The sequence below is a fragment of the Orbicella franksi genome, chromosome 13, assembly GCF_964199315.1.
Source record: "Orbicella franksi chromosome 13, jaOrbFran1.1, whole genome shotgun sequence".
In the NCBI taxonomy this organism is placed as follows: Eukaryota; Metazoa; Cnidaria; class Anthozoa; order Scleractinia; family Merulinidae; genus Orbicella; species Orbicella franksi.
In genome coordinates, this window is record NC_138157.1 from 12,226,021 (window position 1) to 12,246,017 (window position 19,997).

A 19,997-nucleotide genomic window follows, 5' to 3' on the forward strand; every position below is an offset into this window, starting at 1 on the left:
GGGGCATTAATCCCTGAAGTAAACTGTGGGCGCAACCAAGTGTCTTGTTTATCTCAGTCTTTCCACGCTCCGAAAGGCCCCGCTCCTAAGTAACTTACGGAATTCGCCACTTGAGAAACGAGAAGAAATCAGGATTGCGTCTCCCCTCGCAGTCACATGTGGGATCGTTACTGGAACCAATGTGGCTTCTCGTCATTTGTTTTGTCCCTAGTAACGTTCCCACCAACCACAGCAAGAAGACACTTGTCCCTGGTTCTTCTCGTTTCTAAAGTGGTAGATAGTCTAGGCTTTAGAATCTCTGGGGGGTAAAATAAACAAATAAAACGGGATGGAATGCTGAAGGGACGTCAAGAGAAGATAACGTACCAGTGAGAGAACATCTCTGCAGCTGTTCTATGGCGCAATCTACCGGTTTCTTTCGAGGAAGAAATACTTCCAGGATATCTTCTTCCTTTAGTTTCTCGTGTTCATTGTTGTTCTACTCCGGTTTACTAAATGGTCTGTTATCTTCTCTCGATTGAAATCGTCACAACATTCAGGGTTCTTTCTCAGCGTTCATTCGCGCCACATCTGTTACTATTTCCATGTTCCCATAACCGCTTTCGCGGATACTCTTGACCTAGGCGACATTTTTAAATCAAAATAATTGGTAAGCCCAGTCTTTTACGGCTTTACTCACAAGTTTGCACTGCTTCTCCCAGTCTGTTCTCCACAGTAGAATCACATATAAACAGGCCTAAAACAATCAAATATTACAAGATTACATCCTGTTAATGTACATACCACTGAATTCTGAAAGTGAAATCCTAAGCTTACATACGTTCAAAATACATTTTTTGTGGGTTCATTTTTGGGGAGGAACTTATCAAAAGAAATTCTAATTACACATAAGATCTTACTGCAAGATAAAATGTATCATATGCAACACAAAGTATGTTGTACAGTCGTTGAATATTGTACATAACCTCAACAGTGGAAGATTTTGTAACTGGAAGAAATTTTATTGTTCCGTTGGCACTACCTACAATTAAACCAGGGCCAGGTCTGTCTGTCTTTAAATACGTTACCAGACAAACACTCAAGAATGCTTGACAGCTGAAACGAAGATGCACGCTACACAGAAAAACGTTCGAGAAAATCATTTTTAATTCAAACACAGAAGTGTTTGAATTTTCAACAGTAAATACAGAAGAGTACACGATCATTTATTTCCTTCAATCATCTTGAAGAAAAACAATTTCTTGATATGAATCCACTAGAAACACAAGATCAATTCACTATTCACCTGAAAAAATCTAGTATCACAAGACCACAAATTTGTTATTCCTAAAGCAACTATACTCAAAATAGAAGAAATAACATTAACTGGTTAAGAGTTCCGGTCAATCAGTCAATCAATCAATCAGTTTACTATTGTCATGCATGCATGGGGAAGAGGTTGCCCTCGGTAAAAACTAGTTCACTTGTCACATGCTTACCTGGAGCGCGACTGCACAAAACAGACCAATCAAGAGGCCTTCAACACAACAAGAAAACAACAGAGTTAGCAAACATTGCTCCCGAATCATATTTGTAGTGGCATTCAACACCTATTGCTTTACTCCCCCCCTCCTCCCTCCCCCTCCCTTTCCCTGTAAACAGTCAGACAATTTTGCCTCAGCCGACCGATAAATGTCCAATACTGGCCATGATATCCTTGGTTTCTACACTTTGACATAACTCCACAAGTAATTTTTTTTACGTGGAAGTGTGGAATGCTTCGACAAACCAGGGAATTTAACTTTTCCCCATTTGTTCCACAATTATCATTTTTTAGTTACTTAGTTCTACGCTTCTCTCTGTGTTGCATGTTTCAGAGAGGCCGTGTCAATGTTAATTAGAAAATAGCCCCGAAAAATATACGTGCCGATTGATCAAAAATTGTTTCTATTAATTTAAACAATAACATGAGCTAGAGATTTCTGTCGCATGATAGTTGACTCGGGCTGCGCACTCGTCAACTATCACGCATGGAAATCGAGAGCAAATAAACTAATAATATTGTTTTAGTAAAAATCTACTACAGTAAAAAACCCGCGTATAAGAACCTAGGTTTTTTCCAGTTAGCCTCCACAGGTTCTTATATAAACGGTGTTTACTGTGAAATTAGGCTATCTAGGTTCTTAATCAGGTTCTTAAATTATTTTTAACTTCTACTCTTGGGTGTGGCCTTTATATTGAATCATTCACAGTACAGTATTGTGGTCCTATACCACTGCCAGTGCTCTGGCTAGTTTTTGTTACCTTTTTTTTTGTATTGCATGTGATGTACTGTTATTATATTTGAAAAAAAAATAATAAACTCTATATTTTGAAAATAAGGACCTGTATTGAGATTTAGCTTGAATGGTTCTAATGTGAAGGGTGCTTAATAGGGAAATTTTAACCTAACAGGTTCTTTAATTTACTGTAGTCATTCAAAACTTCATCTAAATCCTCTTCACAGACACTTTGAAAACACAAAGAATTGGCCGTCATTTTGATAACAACTGCACATTGCTAGGCTTCCCACTACTGATCTAGAACAAAATAGAAAGTGAGCAGCGTAGCCAATCAGCAAACGGCATTCATGATAGAAGGCTAGTAGATTTATGCTAAAACTCGGTAGAAACATGGCACATGTTTTCTGCTTCTTAAGGAGAGGCGTGCTAGGTTCAGAAAATGACTGAAGAACATTAGGCACCAACTTTGTGTGTCTGTTTCAGGGATACGTCTATAAGAGAGAGTTGACAGCACTTTTAATACCATGCAAACAAAATTAACACTCATTTTTTTGTACCTGTGACATCGTGGAAGACTAGAAACATCAATGCTATGCCAAGAGGAAGCCCACAGCAGCAATAGGATATAAAATTGATCACCACTCCTACCGTCTGACGGCCAGATCCTCGGATAACACCGCTACAGACACCCTGAGATGAAAATTGAACATCAATTCATATCACTTGAGAGGCAGTTTTCTACACCCCCAGCCCCTACCTGTGGGATTGATCTACTGCGCAGGTGCGAGTTCCACTTGAAATGTAAAAATAGGTCTGCTATGCATGTTAATTGCGTTATTGTTTCCACAACAAAATTGTCCATTCTGATTGGTTCTTGGCATACCTTAAAGTATTTGGAAAGACTTAAAGCATGATCACAAGGACGTCAAACTTGCTCATTGGAATTTGGCACATACGCTATTTGCACGTCAATCACGTGCAATTAAGTGAGTTTCTGCTGTTTCTCTAGTGTTTGTAAAACTGATGAACATTCCAGACTTTTTATTTTGTTTATGATATGATTAATTCTTGTAGTTGGTCACTGACGGGCTTTAAGGGTCGTATTTTATCACTCGATCATTAGAATGATTTCAATTACCTGAATTCCATCAAAGATAAAAGAGAATGACATAAAACGGATAGTCTTTTTGTATAACAATAACACATCTCTGCAAGACAAAATGAACAATAGTCTAATTAGCTACAAAGTAATCTAAGAGGGAAGTCAAGAATTCCTTGGCCAAATTAATTTGAAGTTCTCATCAGTGATCAACAACTCATCATAAGACTGATGTTCTGTGAGCTGACATTTGAGTCAAACGGCTTACGAATTTCAACCTTCCAGCATTTTCTTCATGTTCAATCCAACAATTTGCTGATATTCATTTGTACAACTGTGTGGAGAGATATACATCTATTCAACATCTGTACATCGTGTGCTAGTCAGCCACTGCCAGATCCACTTGGGCTATAGGTACATGTAATTATATCAATTAAAGAGAGTAGCCGCGTTTTGCTCAAGAGCACAACATAACCCATGCTATAGTCAGGCCTGACTAGGAGTCAATCATGATAACCAGAAAGTCACTGCATGTGTCTCTTTCAAGGTTTTTGCACACATGACAGCGCTCCACCTTGAATTTAAAGTGGTGGGTGGACTTAAGGTTAGCCCGATGGACTCCAGATCATGCAGTCTGGGTTTTAGCCCTGAAGCCAGGGTCTTGGTAATGTCTTTTTGAGCAAGACACTCTACTCTCAAAAAGCCTCTCTCCACCAAGATGTATAAATAGGTTCTGGTAAACTGGATGATGGGGGTAACCCTGCAATGGACTAGCATCCCATCCAGGGGGGAGTAGAAATACTCCTAGTTGCTTAATATGTTATGGGAACTGGGATAAGCTCTAGCACCAATATATGGTATATTTGGTCCAATTAATGCAGACTTTGTTTTAAAGTTTCTACAAGATTACAAACCTATTGTCAGTAAAAAGCCTTCCAGTGGTTTCCTGAAGCCCAAAGAAGACAGCAAATACCACAAGTTGAACACACACTGTGAAATCAATACAAATTGATTATCTCCCTGTGAACATGTAGCAGTGAACTTTAACAAGCTAACTCTTACAAGATTAGTTTCCCATACGAAATGCTATTATTAGGAGTTACAAACAAAAAATTCAGTGTTAATCAACATTAAACCTTCTATGGGTGTATGCATGGCTAGGTATCGTCACTGTCTATGCTACAAGTGACTTCGAGAATACAGGTAAACTGAGTTACTGCTTAGAAAAAATACAGGTAAAACATCTGCTCTTAGGGTTAAAGCAACGGTATACATTTTTTGATCACTTATGGAGGGTTTATTTCCCCTTTTGGGACAAAAAAGCAAATAAAATAAGTATTTGACGTACAAGTGTAATTTCCATAATTTCCAGAGCAACCACCGATGACAGTTGCTCAAATCTTAACAACAAATTATTGCTTGGTGTGCATACATGCAATGATGAAAGTTTGCTGATGTGGGCCAAGACTGAATAATTTGACATCACATTGCTGAGAAAAAAAAAAACATGATTTAAACAGGAACATGTACAGTACAGATAGACATCATAATCCAGATCTGTAATTACCAACAAGTGAAAGGGCCACTTTAATTGTCCTTTTGGTTGCCATGGCATTGCCGGCACCAAGGGCATTTCCAACACGAACGCCAGCAGCCACACTTACACCAACAGGAATCTAAAGAGTTTTAATGCACAGATTGGTAATGGTCTTGTTGGTGAAGTCAAGGTAGACAATTATTTTAAAATAACACAGTGGAACCCTGTAAACAATGACTGCAGCTTTCTAAACTGGTTGCTTGCACTGCAGAATGGGAATGTAAGCCTCTTCTATTCCCATTCATCATGTGACAAATGCTTTGCACTTACCTCCAGCGGTGCTCACCGTACCATTTAGGGGTTAAAAATGCAGTTTTGGTACCCCTAAGGGTGTTCAGCCTCAAAAGGTCTACAGCGGGAGCTTTTGTGCTACCTTTTAAGGTATTGAGCTCAGAAAAATATGACAAGAGATAATGGGTTTTTTAGAATCGGTACCGCTTAGGGGTGGAAAACATTTCAAGCCACGCCCACAAAACAGGATCTTGGTACCTTTTAGGAATTCTTTTCAAAATTTCCGACAAGCTCTCCTGTCCTTTTTTATATATGGGAACACCTCCCCCAAGTTACCTCACTCTCTATCAAGAACTGTACAACATCTTAAAGAAATCATTATAAGAATGAAGCAGCAAATGCTTAAAAGAGCACCAAAGTTAACTTAATGAAACTGTGTACATGTAGAATATTGACAGATATTCTGACAAATATCCTGAGAGGACTAGCTGTAAAAGTCTGCATACAAGCCAAGTGGCCCATCAGGCTGGAGGTTATTCCAGTTTCTGTAGCACGAAGCAACTAGGAGTATTTCTACTCCCCCTGGATAGGATGCTAGTCCATCGCAGGGTTACCTCCTGCATTAAATTTGCCAGCACCCACTATAACCCTGGGTGGAGAGAGGCACTGTGAGAGTAAAGTGTCTTGCCCAAGAACACATTGTAATGTCCCCAGCCAGGCTTCGAATCCAGACCACTTGATCCAAAGATGGCTGTAGAGACCGCAAATTATGCCAAAGAATAAGACTCAGATGAAAATAAGCATTTCATTATAATTTATGTAAAGGAACATGATTATCAACAGCAACACACAGTGCTTTCTCTGATTTCCTCTTTCCTGGGGTGGCTGTAATACAGGCTAAGAAGAGTTTATCCTCACCATATAGACAAGTGCTGTCCACTGGAAAATGATACCATAGGTCGCTAACTGTACTTCACCAAAGGTCCCTTTCAAAAAGAGCACATCATTGATAAAATCCTTGAACTAATCATGGCTGCTAAGAATTATCTATAGATTTTCAGCTTTTCAGAGAGAGAGAAACCGCGGGACTCTTACATCCAAGTTGTGACGGATCCTGCAGGCCCAGTGGTTTCTAAACGATCTTTTGAAGAGCTGGCTTTAAATAGCCTGTGAGTCAGCAGTGGTCATTAACAATATTTTCAACTGTTATTTGACCTGGTCTATTCAGGACAGCCTGTTGCAAGGGATCAAATGACAGTATAGAAGTGATTTAGAACTGTTATTATGATCCTCTTTGCCAATATTGTCTTCAAGCAACATTAATATATTGCAGAGTTGTTGAGAGAAACAACAAGCAAGTGTTTTCTATCATGGCATCAAGCAAATCTCCTTTTTGCTCATCTCCAATCCAATCACATATGTGCAGTGTATATAAGGTACAATAAGACCTGGCTGCTTACATCAAAACTCTTACAGCCCTAGCCTTAGTGGAACCTAATGTACATGGCAACAAAACAAGACACACTTCATTTTGAGGGGGAAGTGTGAATTTGAGCAGCTCCTCTGGATTCATTTTTATTACTAATAAAAAAATAAATATAATTTTAAATAAAATACCAAATGCACTTCAACTATTCCCTTGGCCAACCAAATGTCCTAGTGAAGCTAGGGTTTAACTATACCTGTTAAAAAGGAGCCAGCTTCAAAACTCCACCAGTCAATACAGGTCATCACCAAACCTGGCACTGCAAGCTTAAGAAACTGTCCCCAATCTAACAGACTTTCAGTGGTCCATCCTGCAATATGCATTCAACACAAACTTGCACCTTAATGCCACATTAATTGGAATTCATCTTAGTTTATCAATCAATCAATCAATCAATTACTCAATCACTCAATGCCTCAATTGATTACTCACTCTCTCACTCAAACAATCAATCAATTAATCAATCGATTAGTCAATCAAAAACTTTAATTAGAAAAGTTTTGTTAGGCAAGGGGAAATGCCCCTTGACTAATTGGGGAGAATCACATATTTAGATAACCTTTCATTGTACTTTCTTTTTGGTCTTATCACCACTTTCTCTTTAGAATTTGTTTAAATAAAAAAAACTAATTACAGGCAAACCTCCTGTAAGCGACCACCAAAAATGTCAAGCGTAAGTGGTCGCTTATGGGAGGTGGTCGCTTACATTAGCATATGGTATATCTGCAGAGACTTTCCCATGTTTTAAAATTTTTATTCATGTGAAAAGTCCATTGCGAGAAAAAATCTGGTACTGACGCTGTTGAGAAATTTCCATCTCTTGTACATGTAATACCCAGGAATGGCATGATTTTACAACACCTTATTATCCAATTTCCACTCTATAGTCTGTCAAGTGGTCGCTTACAAGAGGTTAAAAACAAAAGAAAATTTCAAACTTTTAGCTCCTAAAGTGGCTTACAAGAGGTTCCAAATATAGTGATTTGACTTGGAAACTTTTGGTATTTTGGAAAACTATTTGCTGAGGAGAGTTGGTCGCTTATAAGAGGTGGTCACAACTGGAGATTCAACTGTATTCACAATTTCTTTTGTGTGACAATATGGCAACAGTAAAAAATATATTTGAAATTAAATTGTTCAAATGTGCTTTACAAAATATCGTTAGAGAACCTCATTCTTTATATGGATCAAAAATAAATAGGTAATGTAAATTAAAATAAAATGTCTACTAGATTAAAGACATGTTTGAAAGGCTAAGTTGTATAAACAAACAATTGGGCAAATACAATTAAAACCATGTTACATTTGGACCCCGCTAATTCAAACTCGGTAATTATTTCAAATTCCCTGTTATTTCAAACTCAAAACTGTATGCCATGGATTTCCCCTTCAGTCATTTACTGTTGATTATTTCAAACTCCTGCTATTTCGAAAGATTTTTTGTTTCCCTTGAGAGTTCAAAATAGCGGACTTCAACTGTATAATTACACATATCCTAACCATTTCTTATCACATGAACAAAAAAGTCATATAGATAATAAATTACTCCTTATAATGAACACACTTTCCACTTCCTGTTTATGACTAGCACTAAGCCCATGTTTACCTGGCCATGTTTTTTTATGCAGCTTGAAAGCCTTCACATAGGAAAACAGTAAAAAAAACATAGTGATCGAGGAAAGGCTCCAGCTGAGGGCTACTCCTCTGTAAAAAGAAAAAACCACTTATCAATCCCTCGGCTTCATGGATTAAAGGAGCCACATCACAGTTTGCGCATATTGAAAAGTTTAGCCTCAATTTTTCAAATTCATCGTTTGCAGTCAGTGTTAATCTTCTCCATCCTTAGCCATCCTTGTTCCTTTATGGTTCATCATTATCTCTTAATGGTGTTTTTCTATCTTATTAACCTGTTATTTTCAGGTTTCCTACCATTTATTCATAAAAGTAATTTTGTATCTGGCCAAAATAATTCAAAATACGGTGACTGAGCTCCTTTAAATTCCCCAACACAAACAACTAGTTACAAAAAATAAAGGGACTTTTCTCGATCCTTTTTGAGATCATCAATTTTTTTGACTGCTCAAACAATTACAATTAAACTTAAAGTACAGCTGGAGAACAGCAAATGGTGATAAGCTGAACTTAAATCTGCCAAAATTTGCTCGTCCTCTTCACTTTTTTCCCAACCTGTTGAGGCTTTTTGGCTCTTCAAAAAATTATGAAGAAGAATATTAGCCAATATTTTAATTTGTAATTTAGTTTGCAACTTTTTCATCGCAAAATGTAACCGGTCTAGATGCTGGCCTAGATGGGAAAATCTAGACCATGATCAAAATTGATTTCAGCCAACAATCAAATTTGTGAATTCAGTAGTTCCCAGTCCTTGTGAGACACAACCATATAATAATGGGTAATAATGAGGACCAGAAATACTAGTAAGTAATAACATTAAGAAGGAGCTTACCTAAAACCCAAATTAAAGACAAACATCATCAGAGCATTGGCGCCGATCTGAACACCACTTGAAATAACACCAACATAAAGGACTGGCTTAACAATGCCCTAGAAACAAATTACAGTCATTAATAAATAAAATGAGGTTAGGTATATTTGATTTCGAAAAACTTCAGGTGATAATCACTTGGCAATGAATCCAGACACATTCTGGGTAAATAATGAGAAACAAATACAATGTGTGGTTCTAAAAAATATATACATACCCCAAGACAGAGTTTTTGGTTTGCACCTCCTGCCATCACCCAAGATTTTACATTCCAAGGGGGTCTCTAAATTGACCGCCTCCCTAGGAATTTCTATTTAACCCAGTAGTTTGAAGACTATATAATTATATAACTCTCCATTTTTAAACAATTAACCAACACTTTGTTATAATTTGTTATTACTGCTGACTTTTCCATTTGCTTATTTGCCCCATCCATTCAGTTAGAAATAGTTGTTAATCGATAAATTGTAACTACACGGTACAAAAATTTGCATTTCACCACTAGACCTTGAATTTCCAAGACTCTCCATGGCAGATTTGTCTACATACATGTATATTTTCTTGACAAACAGAGCAAAAACCATTTGAAGTTAAGTTCAGTTTAAGCTAACTATAGTTTGAATAACGGCAACAACAGAATCACAACAGTTTGACTTATTACAAAAAAAGAAAGGTATTCAGAATTGCACCTGAGTTTGAAGATAGCTTTGCAACAATACAAATAGAAAGTCACCCTGTGAAACAAAGACCTCTGTGTCAATTATAATTTTATATTTCAATATGTATATCTAATATTAATATACACACTGATAGACCAGATGACATTCACCATTAAAGCCAAAATAGTGATTTAAAGGACTCATGCGAATTACAACAGTGGAACAATTTAAATTAATTTAGACAACTCAGTTTTCGAGCACATATGGATTTTAATACAAATCAGTTTTGTAGACCAACACAAGGTTGGCCCACTTATCAGTTAATCTCCATATACCGGTACACTGAAACATCAGTTACAGTCTACACTCTCAATATGAAAGCGTTACTGTTATGATGTTAATTAGTTTGGTTTCTATACTATTAGGTGTGATGCTTATGTAAGAGGTTCTGTAATCATCCCAGAGTGGAACTCTTAAAAAGATTCATGAAGCATGTGTTCAAAGTGTATTGAACAAGTTTAGTTAACAGATCAGTAACATTACAGTTTGTTATTGGTCAGCCGTTTTATACATGGAGTTTCTTTATTTGCGTTCAGACACAACAGTTTCCATAAACTGTTGAAGAACACCATTAAAATTATGTATGCACACACCTCGTCCATTAGCACATGTGCATGTGCTACACTGCCTGCATGATTTGTAAAACTGTACCTGTAAGAATGTACTTTCGTCTATGTCTGCATGTTGATATGACAGGGTTAAAAAAAATTTTGAAATCCAGTTGTCCAGTGGGCCAGTAAATTTCAGTTTTCGGTTGCCCAATATATGTATCACTTGCCCAATAGGTGCAAACTTTTCATGCCTTTAATCAACAATTATTTACTACATTGTAGGTACTGTCTATAATATTGAGTAATACACTATAACAAAGGATGAACATGAGGAAATTATGCTTGGATTTTAAATTAATCCAGGCTTTCAACTCATTGTTTTGCGCATCTTGCAGTCTCAAGTTTTGACATAGTTTTTGATTGGAAATTATCACTAACAAGACTACTGACAGAGGCTAATTTCACTTGCCCACTGGAGCAAAATGTCCCTCCCCTGGGCAATCGGACCCGGGTTTTTTCCTGCCCTGTATGAGTTCATCTCGCTCTCTCAAGGTTACAATTGGCCACAATTTGAGGAAGATATTCAAAAAGAAATTATTCAGTCACTTAAACTAAGTTACAGCTGTATGTCAAATGTGAGGCAAATAATAGACAGACAGGCCATCCTAAAAAAAGCCGCCCAACTACAACTAGATTTGCATTAAAATCCATAAGTGCTCAAAAAGTGAAGAGTCTAATCCACTATAATTTATTATTAATAATATGGTATGTTATACATTATATGGAAAAATGATGTTACATTCTATTAAAATCAATGGCACAACTTTGTAGAGCTGTTTTCAATTGAATGTCACAAAACCAAAACCAAAGTTAAATTACTCTCAACTTTCCAGTCACAAAGGACACGGAGAATCCAATGAACCAATCAAAAGGCAAAGTAAATACATGCACAGGAAGGTGATGTGAAGTGCAGGAAAACTTGACATGTAAACTAGTCACGAGTGGTTTTGGTTTTAATTCTGACTGGATCAAAAAGTGGTGCTATTTTTTAGCCAATCATATAGCATAGTACAGTTGAACCTCTCTACTACGGACACTGAAGGGACAGAGCCAAGTGTCCGTATTAGAGAGGTGTCCGTATTAGAGAGTTCGCTATGATGACATCACTTTTAAGTCTCCACTGACAGTTTAGAGTGTTTTCATTTACACTGCATTGTACTTGCATTTGTAAATGTAAGTTTTGAAAACTAGCATTTTGACATGTTCTGGTATTGGTATTGCTGAATGATTAAGTGTCAATGTTTGCGTAACCGCCGACAGGAAATGGTACACACCGCAAATTATGGACACCTGGTCCCCGGAGTGTCTGTAATAAAGAGGTTAGATTTGTATGAATTTGCTCACTAGGGCCGAGACTTAGAGTCCATAGTCCGTTTTAGGGAGGGTCCGTTTTATAGACTGACGTTTTTTTTTAGAGGAATTGTATGAGAATTTTGTTGGTACGTAGGAAACTGTCTGTATTAGAAAGGTGTCCGTATGGAGAGGTTCAACTGTAATGCAAAGGAATCATGGTCAGTGGATTGACCGTGTTTGGAAATCGTGCTTTTAGGGGTTGTGCTTTGAAAGAAAATCTTATCAACCTAATATACATTTCCTGAAAGATTGATAGTTATAGTACAAGAGAAGACCAAGCATTAATAACTTAAAGGCAAGAGTATTCACCTAGTAACATGGATGATGCATTCTAGAGGCAGTTAGCAATAGATGTGCGCAAAGTTATTAACAAGACGGTTAAGTTATGGTTATTATACACGTTAAGAAAACTTCATGGAACTTACTATTGAAGAAGGAAGGCACATGAGGACGAACTCTTGTGTCAAACTAAACGTAAAAAAAAATAATGAAAAAAAATAATAAATAAAAAAGGAGAACATATATGTCCAATAGTTCAATGTTTACACTACATGGCTTGGTTCAGAAAAATTCTGGAAACCATCTTCAGCATTTCAAAATCAGTTCTTGGTTAGCAGCAACTTCAAATAAGACATGACCTTGACAAGCTCTATACCTGAGCCTGCGATATGATCATGTGATACTGGTCAGCAGATACCTTGTTTTGACAGGTGTCAATTAACCATAACATGGATCTCCAATATCTAATATGTATGCTGCAAACCAAGGCTGCATGTCTCGGTCAACCAATTAGCTGGAGTATGGCCCCCACGTTGCAGAATGTTGTCGTCCTAGGGCGTATGCTTGTTGATCGTGAAAAAAGAGTTGCGCGGTTTTCTATCTCTAAGCATGCATGCATGTGATTCTGTTCCTGTAGTTGCATTAATGGTGCTCCCCTTGGCAACCCTTCAGGCCTGCAAAGCTCCGGTAAGTCACTGACACAATGTACAACAAAATGTCAAGTGTTCACAATTCAAGTGTCCTCACTACAGTAACATCATTATACAGTCTTTTGAGTGGTTTTCAACTGAGTGTCAAAAAACCCAGGACCAATGTAACCACCCTAGCCATATCACTCTGGACAAGGGGACCAGCAATCCAGTGATCTAATCAAAACTCAAACCAAATGACTACAGCCAACACAAAGCACAATTACAAGAAAAATTGTAAGAGCAAGTTAAGGCTGGTTTGGGTTTTATTTGACTGGATGAAGAACTGGTGCAGGATTTTTAAACTAATCACAGAACTTGCATGGTAATGCAAACCAAAACAAATGCAAATTACTCTGACCCGTTACTCAAGTGAAAAAACTGCTCTGACTAGATCCCAGGGGGGTACTCGCAGTATACATGACGGGGGATCCGACTTATTTTTTTGGGTTCAAAATTTACACGCTCAGTATTGTTTTCAGGTTGTATATTTTTTGGGTTTACACATCTCTGAGAGAAATTCTTGTTGCAATCAGTGGATCACAAAATTATTCATTTGAACATTTTTTCGGCAACATGTGATTTCCGGAAAAAATGCTGATAATAAATCAGTACTGAGGTATTTAAGTTTTGTATTTTTTTTGGTAGGAAATTTTGATGACAGGCATTTCAGGCTCATGTATTTTGTGGGTTTGCAATATGAAGCTCAGTCTGATTCCCCCATCATGTATACTGCAAGTACCCCCCTGGGGACTAGATACATATCTCTAATACTTACGATGCAACATTCTTTTTCTGATGTACCATCAGCAACAGTAATTCAGAATTAATCCACAGAGTCCAGGTCAGAATGCATGTTATTCCAAAAATCCACATGCCTCTCTGCAGTACAACACCAACCATACGCAAGTTCTTGGCTCCATATGCTTGAGAACTTAATGTTTCCAAGGCAGAACACAAGCCATAGAAAACAGATGGTCCAGACACATTGATAAAAGAAATAGCTAATGTTCCTGCTGCTAATTCAACTTCTCCCAAACGTCCCGCAAAAAACAAGCTGATCATGAACACCAGATGGTAGAAGAAGTGAGATAATACGGTCGGCCATGCTAGAGTAAACAAGCCTTTGATTTCAGCAACTACACTTCTTAACAACAATCCACCACGACAACCAGATGTCCTTCCCTGCAGATATTGTTTGTCTTGTTGTCTAACATGAACGTTAAATTCATTGTTTGGTAATGCTCGATTTTCTGCATCATCAGCCATGTAGCAGCTTCTGTGATGTAAAAATATTATCTGCAAGGTATTAGCATTTAATTATTTTATTTAGTTAATTGGTATTCTGACTGACATACATGCAAACATTGAAAAACATTTTTATTCACGAAAAATTTAATGCTTGTTCAAGAAATCAATTTATGTCAAAATGGAATCAAACTTGGTTAATACTGCAGAACCAAATGAATTATACAAACAGTGCATGTATGCTGATGTGCAAAACACTTCAGAAATTTGCACCAAAAAGTACTCCCTGAAAAAATAGAGGATAACACATGGTCATGCATAGATATGGAATACCTCTTCGAGTGTTCAACTCGATATCTCACGAGTGAGTGCACTGAACAAGTGACATAATTTCCATATCTACAAACAACTATGGATTATTTTGTTTATCATATAGAAATACTGATTATGACGTTTTTAATGAGTTTCCGAAGATTTCCGACCACTTTCCATGAGATTTCTAAAGATTCTTCAAAAATTGTCTGAAGGCCACACATAAGCGTTTCCGAATATTTTCCAAACATTTCCAAAGATTGCCAAAGATTTCTGAAGATTACCAAAGATCGCTGAAGACTTTCAAGGAAGATTTGATCATACATGTACACCAACAAATTTAATTGTAGTTTTAGGGTCAAACATGAGATCAGTGAGGTCATTGATAGCTTCACTAGTGAGGATATGGAAAATACGCCACTCAAGTCCCCAGATATAGTTTCGTATAAATCTTACGAGGGCTATATTTTCCAGTAAAACACTTGTGTCTATATAATAATGCAGCTTAATTAAGTTCAAAGTTTTCACTGAAACTCAGACTACTGTTCATAGTGTTCTTCTTAGTCTTAAAAGGAAAGAAAAACCCTCAGCAAATTATAGAACAGGGACTAAGAGGACTCAGGTTTAAAAACTAATAGGGATATAATGTTTCTATGTGGAGGATTTTGTGAGGTTTATTATGTATGATTATGATTATAATGATTATGCATGATTTTTACATTTTTTGGGATTAAAATATTTTTTCACATTTCTCTTCTGGCAGTGACAACCATGTAGGTAAAATGTGCACCATAAGATGGCTAGAAGGGTCAAGATCTGGTGCAAGGGATATTTTTACGTCTACTTCTGGCACAAGGGTGGTTTGATAGCTTTATCCCATTAGACTCTGGGAAACGGGTTGTTTGAAAGCTGATAAAGCTGACCCAGGATTAAAAGTTAACTGAAGTACATGTAAGTGTATTAATTTTCTTTGAATAAAAATGTTTTTCACTGCTTATGCTTTGTGTAGTTTGAGATTCTTCAAATACAAAACTGAAGGACAAACAACATAAACAGAAAACCTCACCAAAAAGTTACTAAACCGAAATCAAAATTATCTGTAATCTTGGGTTAGCTAAATCAAGATTTGAACAACCCAGCCTGGATCTAGCAGTCAGGATTCAAGTCCTGGCTGGGGTCATGTATGTTGCATTCTCAGCTAGGCTAGATGTACTTTACTCCCACAGTACTTCCCTTCACCTCGGAGTATAATGGGTACCATAATTTTTTTTTTTTTGGACTAACACAATGCTGGGAGGTAACCTTAGAAGGACTAACATCTAAATTATACAGGGAAAGTCACAATACTACTAGTCTCTTTGAACACACTACAGAAAGTGAGAAAAGCTTTCTTGGCAGTTCTTATAGCCACTTAGGTCCCATTTATATGGTCTTGGTTATGCGAGACAACCTTCCCCCCAAGTTACCCTAGCCGAGGTAACTTTTCACGAAATTTCTTTGCAAAATTCAACCAACCATTTACAAGAAGATAGCGAACCTGTCTTGGGGGCTAAACAACTTGGGTGGGCAAGTTGTCTTGTCTCAGCAGGTAGGGTAACCCTGGCAAGCAGGAACACTCTTCTTCATATAAACACTTTGACTCCCCTAACTGAGACAAGTCTCAGCACAGTGAGTGTCATGAAATGTCTAGATTTAGGATTTAAAGCAGAAATTCACATCAAAGAAGTGAAAATTAACTCCGCAAAACCCACTTTGATTGAATGACCGAGGAAAACTCAAAGAAAGAGGGATATTTGCACATTTGAGTATTCAATAAGGGTTATGAATAATCATGCAGGGTCAACTTTGACTCAGACTACAGAAATGATGTTTTCACATAAAAACGCTCGATAAAGTTGCCTCAAGGGGAGGGTTGTCTCGGCTACCCAAGACCACATAACTGGGGCCTGAAAACTCTTGAAGACTCAAAGGGATTTTTGCTGCTTCATTTGCACATCCCTGTAATTTCTTAACTTAAGTACCTCCTACCCTGCCCTTCCCCAGACTGCTCCCCCCCCCCCCCCAACCCCACTCCCAGCATGGGAATAGCTGCAGTGTCTGTAGATTATTTTTGTGTCAATTTGAGAAAAATGAGATGCTTCCCATGTGGACTGAACAAAGGTTGCACACATGCAGCTACAGCACTGCTGGTCTGCGGTCCACTTGGTTCACATTTTTCTTTGGTGAGAGTTTGGTTTGCTAAACCTCTAGGGGCATCATTTATACAGGGACAGACATTATGGACAGACGTTTTTGACATAAGCTTATTTATATAGACCATGAAAACTCATATTCAAAACCACACAATGGATCTGGACATATTGATAGATTTATGCCCAGTATGTTTTTGTCATTGAATTTCTGGGAATTAAAAACAAACTCTGCTTGCAACGTGCGAAACGTGGCCACCCAGAAAGCTTTACGCAAACGAACGTCAAGAAAAATCATAGCAATTAAAGCTAATAAAGCTTAATCTTTCAACATAAGCTTGACTGCTCGATGCAAAGGACCACACGATGATCAAGGAAGGCATCGTTGAAGTATAAAGCTGTTATTGTTGGAACCACTAGTAAACAGCAGATACTTACCCGGTATGACTTCTGTGTTTTCACACAACAAGAAGTTTGCCAAGACAGTATTTAGCTATGTGCTGTGTGATGGGGCAGTTTCATTCTTTACTACTTTTTTTCTTTCTTTTTTTCCTGCTTATGCCGCACGAATTTGCCGCACGGGTTACACCATCACGGGTAATCTTTTTCGTACACAGGTCCCCAGCGGCCAGATTGAAAGCGCCCTAAGGATTTTCCCTTAGCCTCGGAGCGAAATAAAAATTTTAAAAGCTAATCTATTAGATATAGACAGGAGCCATAATCGGGGACGGAGACCGTAAGCGCGCGCCATTTCTAGTATTGGGGTTGTCCCCATGATATGGGACAATAATTCTATTTTTAGAACAAATTGCGCCATCGCCCGCGGCACACGCGCGTACATGCTGCGAGGATTTTTGCGGATGTCGCGCGGGAGAAACGGCGTCCGAAATTCCCGAAATTTGTCATGTTTTTGGCCCACAACTCAACGCATTTACGTCTGTTGGAATTTTGCTTAAGTATTTTCGTCGTAAGCTGCTCCAGTTTGAGTGAAGTAAGACAGTGTCGAATTTAGGTATGTTCCGCTGTAAGCTTACATATATCGCTGACCAAGTTGTGTTCCGACGGATGCTTCTTTACATGAGCTGTACATTACTCCACTTTAAATTTCACATATGTTGAAGATTAACAGCTTTTCCATTACACAGCAAAAAACTAGCTGGATATATTTAGATATAGCGGAGCCTCAGGACTTCATAGTTTCCTAGCTCCTCTTGTCACACGCTTGCGAGGAATTTGTCAGTCTATCGCGACCGAAAAGTAAAACAAAATAATTGTTAGTTTGAGTTTCGCTTGAATTGTAAGCAACGCTTGATGTTTCATCAAGGCCCAATAACTTTACGTCCGTAGATACTGCTCAGTTTTATTCGTGTAAAAATCCAGTAAATTCTCTGCGTATCGATGAATGAGAGCGCCCGCCGATGCGTGTTTTGTACAGTCAGTAAACATGACAAATTGTACTTCCACCGCACTTTCGTGTGAAAGCGTACATCGAACTCAAACAATAACTCTATAGTTTTTAAATATGTTTAAGATTGATAAATGTTTGAGAACATATTAAAAGCTAAACTGAAAATATGTGAATAATGCAAAAATAATCAGCAAAGTTACGATGACGCTTTCTTTAATAAACTTGCAATAACGATTTCGATTTTGTTGATCGAGTTATCAAAACTCCTTGTCTAGTTTCATTTTCGCAGTGTAAAATTTCACTATGCTTATGGTGAAGAAAGACACATGATGTTAGTATCCTTTTTTGCGTTCGTGAAATTTGTTACAGCAGCTCAGCACAAAAGATAACGAAAGAAATCTTTGTCAAGATTTGTTGACAATTGAAAACACCGACTCGGACTTGAAAGTGCACGAACTGCACTATGCAAATGAGCTAATTGTACGCGTCAGACTTTCCTTTCAAAAACTTTTGCAAACTCACCAAACAAGCAGAAACAATAAGAAACCGTCAAAACAGGTTTTGGTTATGATGAACCATTGTCTGAGAAACTCACAAATTAACTCGATACCAGAGTAGAGAGTTTTCTTGCTATATTCTTAAGTCAGAACAAACGCAAAAACATACACGTAAGCTTACAACTAGCGTGAGCAGATCTTATTATTCATTCCCAGCGCGAGATTGAAGTCTTGTTTTCGACCCTGAAAACCCACCTTTTCCGTTAGCTCAGAGCATAAAACTACATATGAGCGTCCTGGTTCGTATTCCCTGCCTCATTCCCTGCCATCGCTGTGAAAAAGACGCAAGAGAATCTCTCAACTCTCACCATTTGATCACGCAACGTGACAACATCCACGCGAGAGCCCCCGACATGTGCGTGAATCCGCGCGGATATATGACGTCAGGATGGCGCAATTTGTTCTAAAAATAGAAAAATTGTCCCATATCATAGGTACGCGCGAATCCCGAGACTTACGGTCTCCGTCCCCGATTATGGCTCCTGATATAGATTAATTGATATTAATTGTTATTCAAAAACGAACCTTGTGAACCCCATTGTTAACAGTTTATTGAATAGTAATAAGACTAAAGTTTTGGTAAGCTTAATAAAATTTATGAGGAGGGGATTCGGAGCCACCTTAAAATAAAAAAGAAAAAATGAATAAGTTGGCTCTAAACCCGCCGGGCGCGTGGCTTGAGAAAAATTAAAATGAAATCAAGTCATTTTTGCAACTGTTGGGAGTGGTTATGCAGTTTTAGGATAATTCATTTTTTAAAATTGATTAAATTTTCTTTTTATGCTCTCCTCCTCGACAAAAACACATATTGTAGATGACGACCTTTGCAGTACAGTATTGTGCTTTGTCACAAATGAACATGCTAACCTATTTTGCGTTTACGATCGCTATAACACTCGTCTAAGAGACCTGAGAGAAAAAACCGGCTGACAACAGTATTAATGCCATCCTGTTTTAACTTTTGTTATGGTTCTGCCTAATATCACCATTACATACGGTTATTATCCAACTGCAGCGAATACCGTCCAAATAGCAGTACAAATATACAGCGATATTGTACAGTTATTTGTACAGTAGAAAACCTGTTTGCCCTACAGGTCGGCGTGCGCACGCAAAACTGTCACACTCTCCCTCTTTCATTGATAAATCTATTGACTACAGCAGTTGGATAAAAAAACCTCTTATTAGATGTTTTGGTGTGTAGTATCGCTTTATATTTTTACTCGTTATTTGTATTTTGAATCGCCCTAAGGCCTCGTCAAAATACGGCACAACTCGTAAAAGGATACAGCGATACTACACACCAAAACATCTAATAAGATATATGTATACCATGATGGCTAAGCCAATGAAAACTCTTAAACTGCATTCTTCAATGAACAGTTTTTAATAAGCAAAATTACAGTAATTTTCAAGTACTACTCGAAAACTCATAATGCAAATGTAAAGGTTCTT

At 37.7% G+C, this 19,997-nt stretch overlaps 1 protein-coding gene across 1 annotated transcript; it reads right to left on the bottom strand.

Moving 5' to 3' along the window:
• Positions 1-2,410: 2,410 nt before the first annotated feature.
• LOC145465548 (multidrug and toxin extrusion protein 1-like) lies at positions 2,411-17,219 on the bottom strand. The gene is made up of 12 exons (XM_081449324.1): positions 17,016-17,219; positions 13,607-14,127; positions 12,286-12,328; positions 9,867-9,911; positions 9,139-9,236; positions 8,281-8,378; positions 6,871-6,984; positions 6,107-6,174; positions 4,928-5,036; positions 4,275-4,350; positions 3,400-3,469; positions 2,411-2,951 (listed from the first exon to the last, which is right to left on the bottom strand). Exons 2-12 carry the CDS (start codon positions 14,095-14,097, stop codon positions 2,805-2,807), a joined length of 1,359 nt encoding a protein of 452 aa, XP_081305450.1. The 5' UTR covers positions 14,098-14,127; positions 17,016-17,219; the 3' UTR covers positions 2,411-2,804.
• Positions 17,220-19,997: the final 2,778 nt, after the last annotated feature.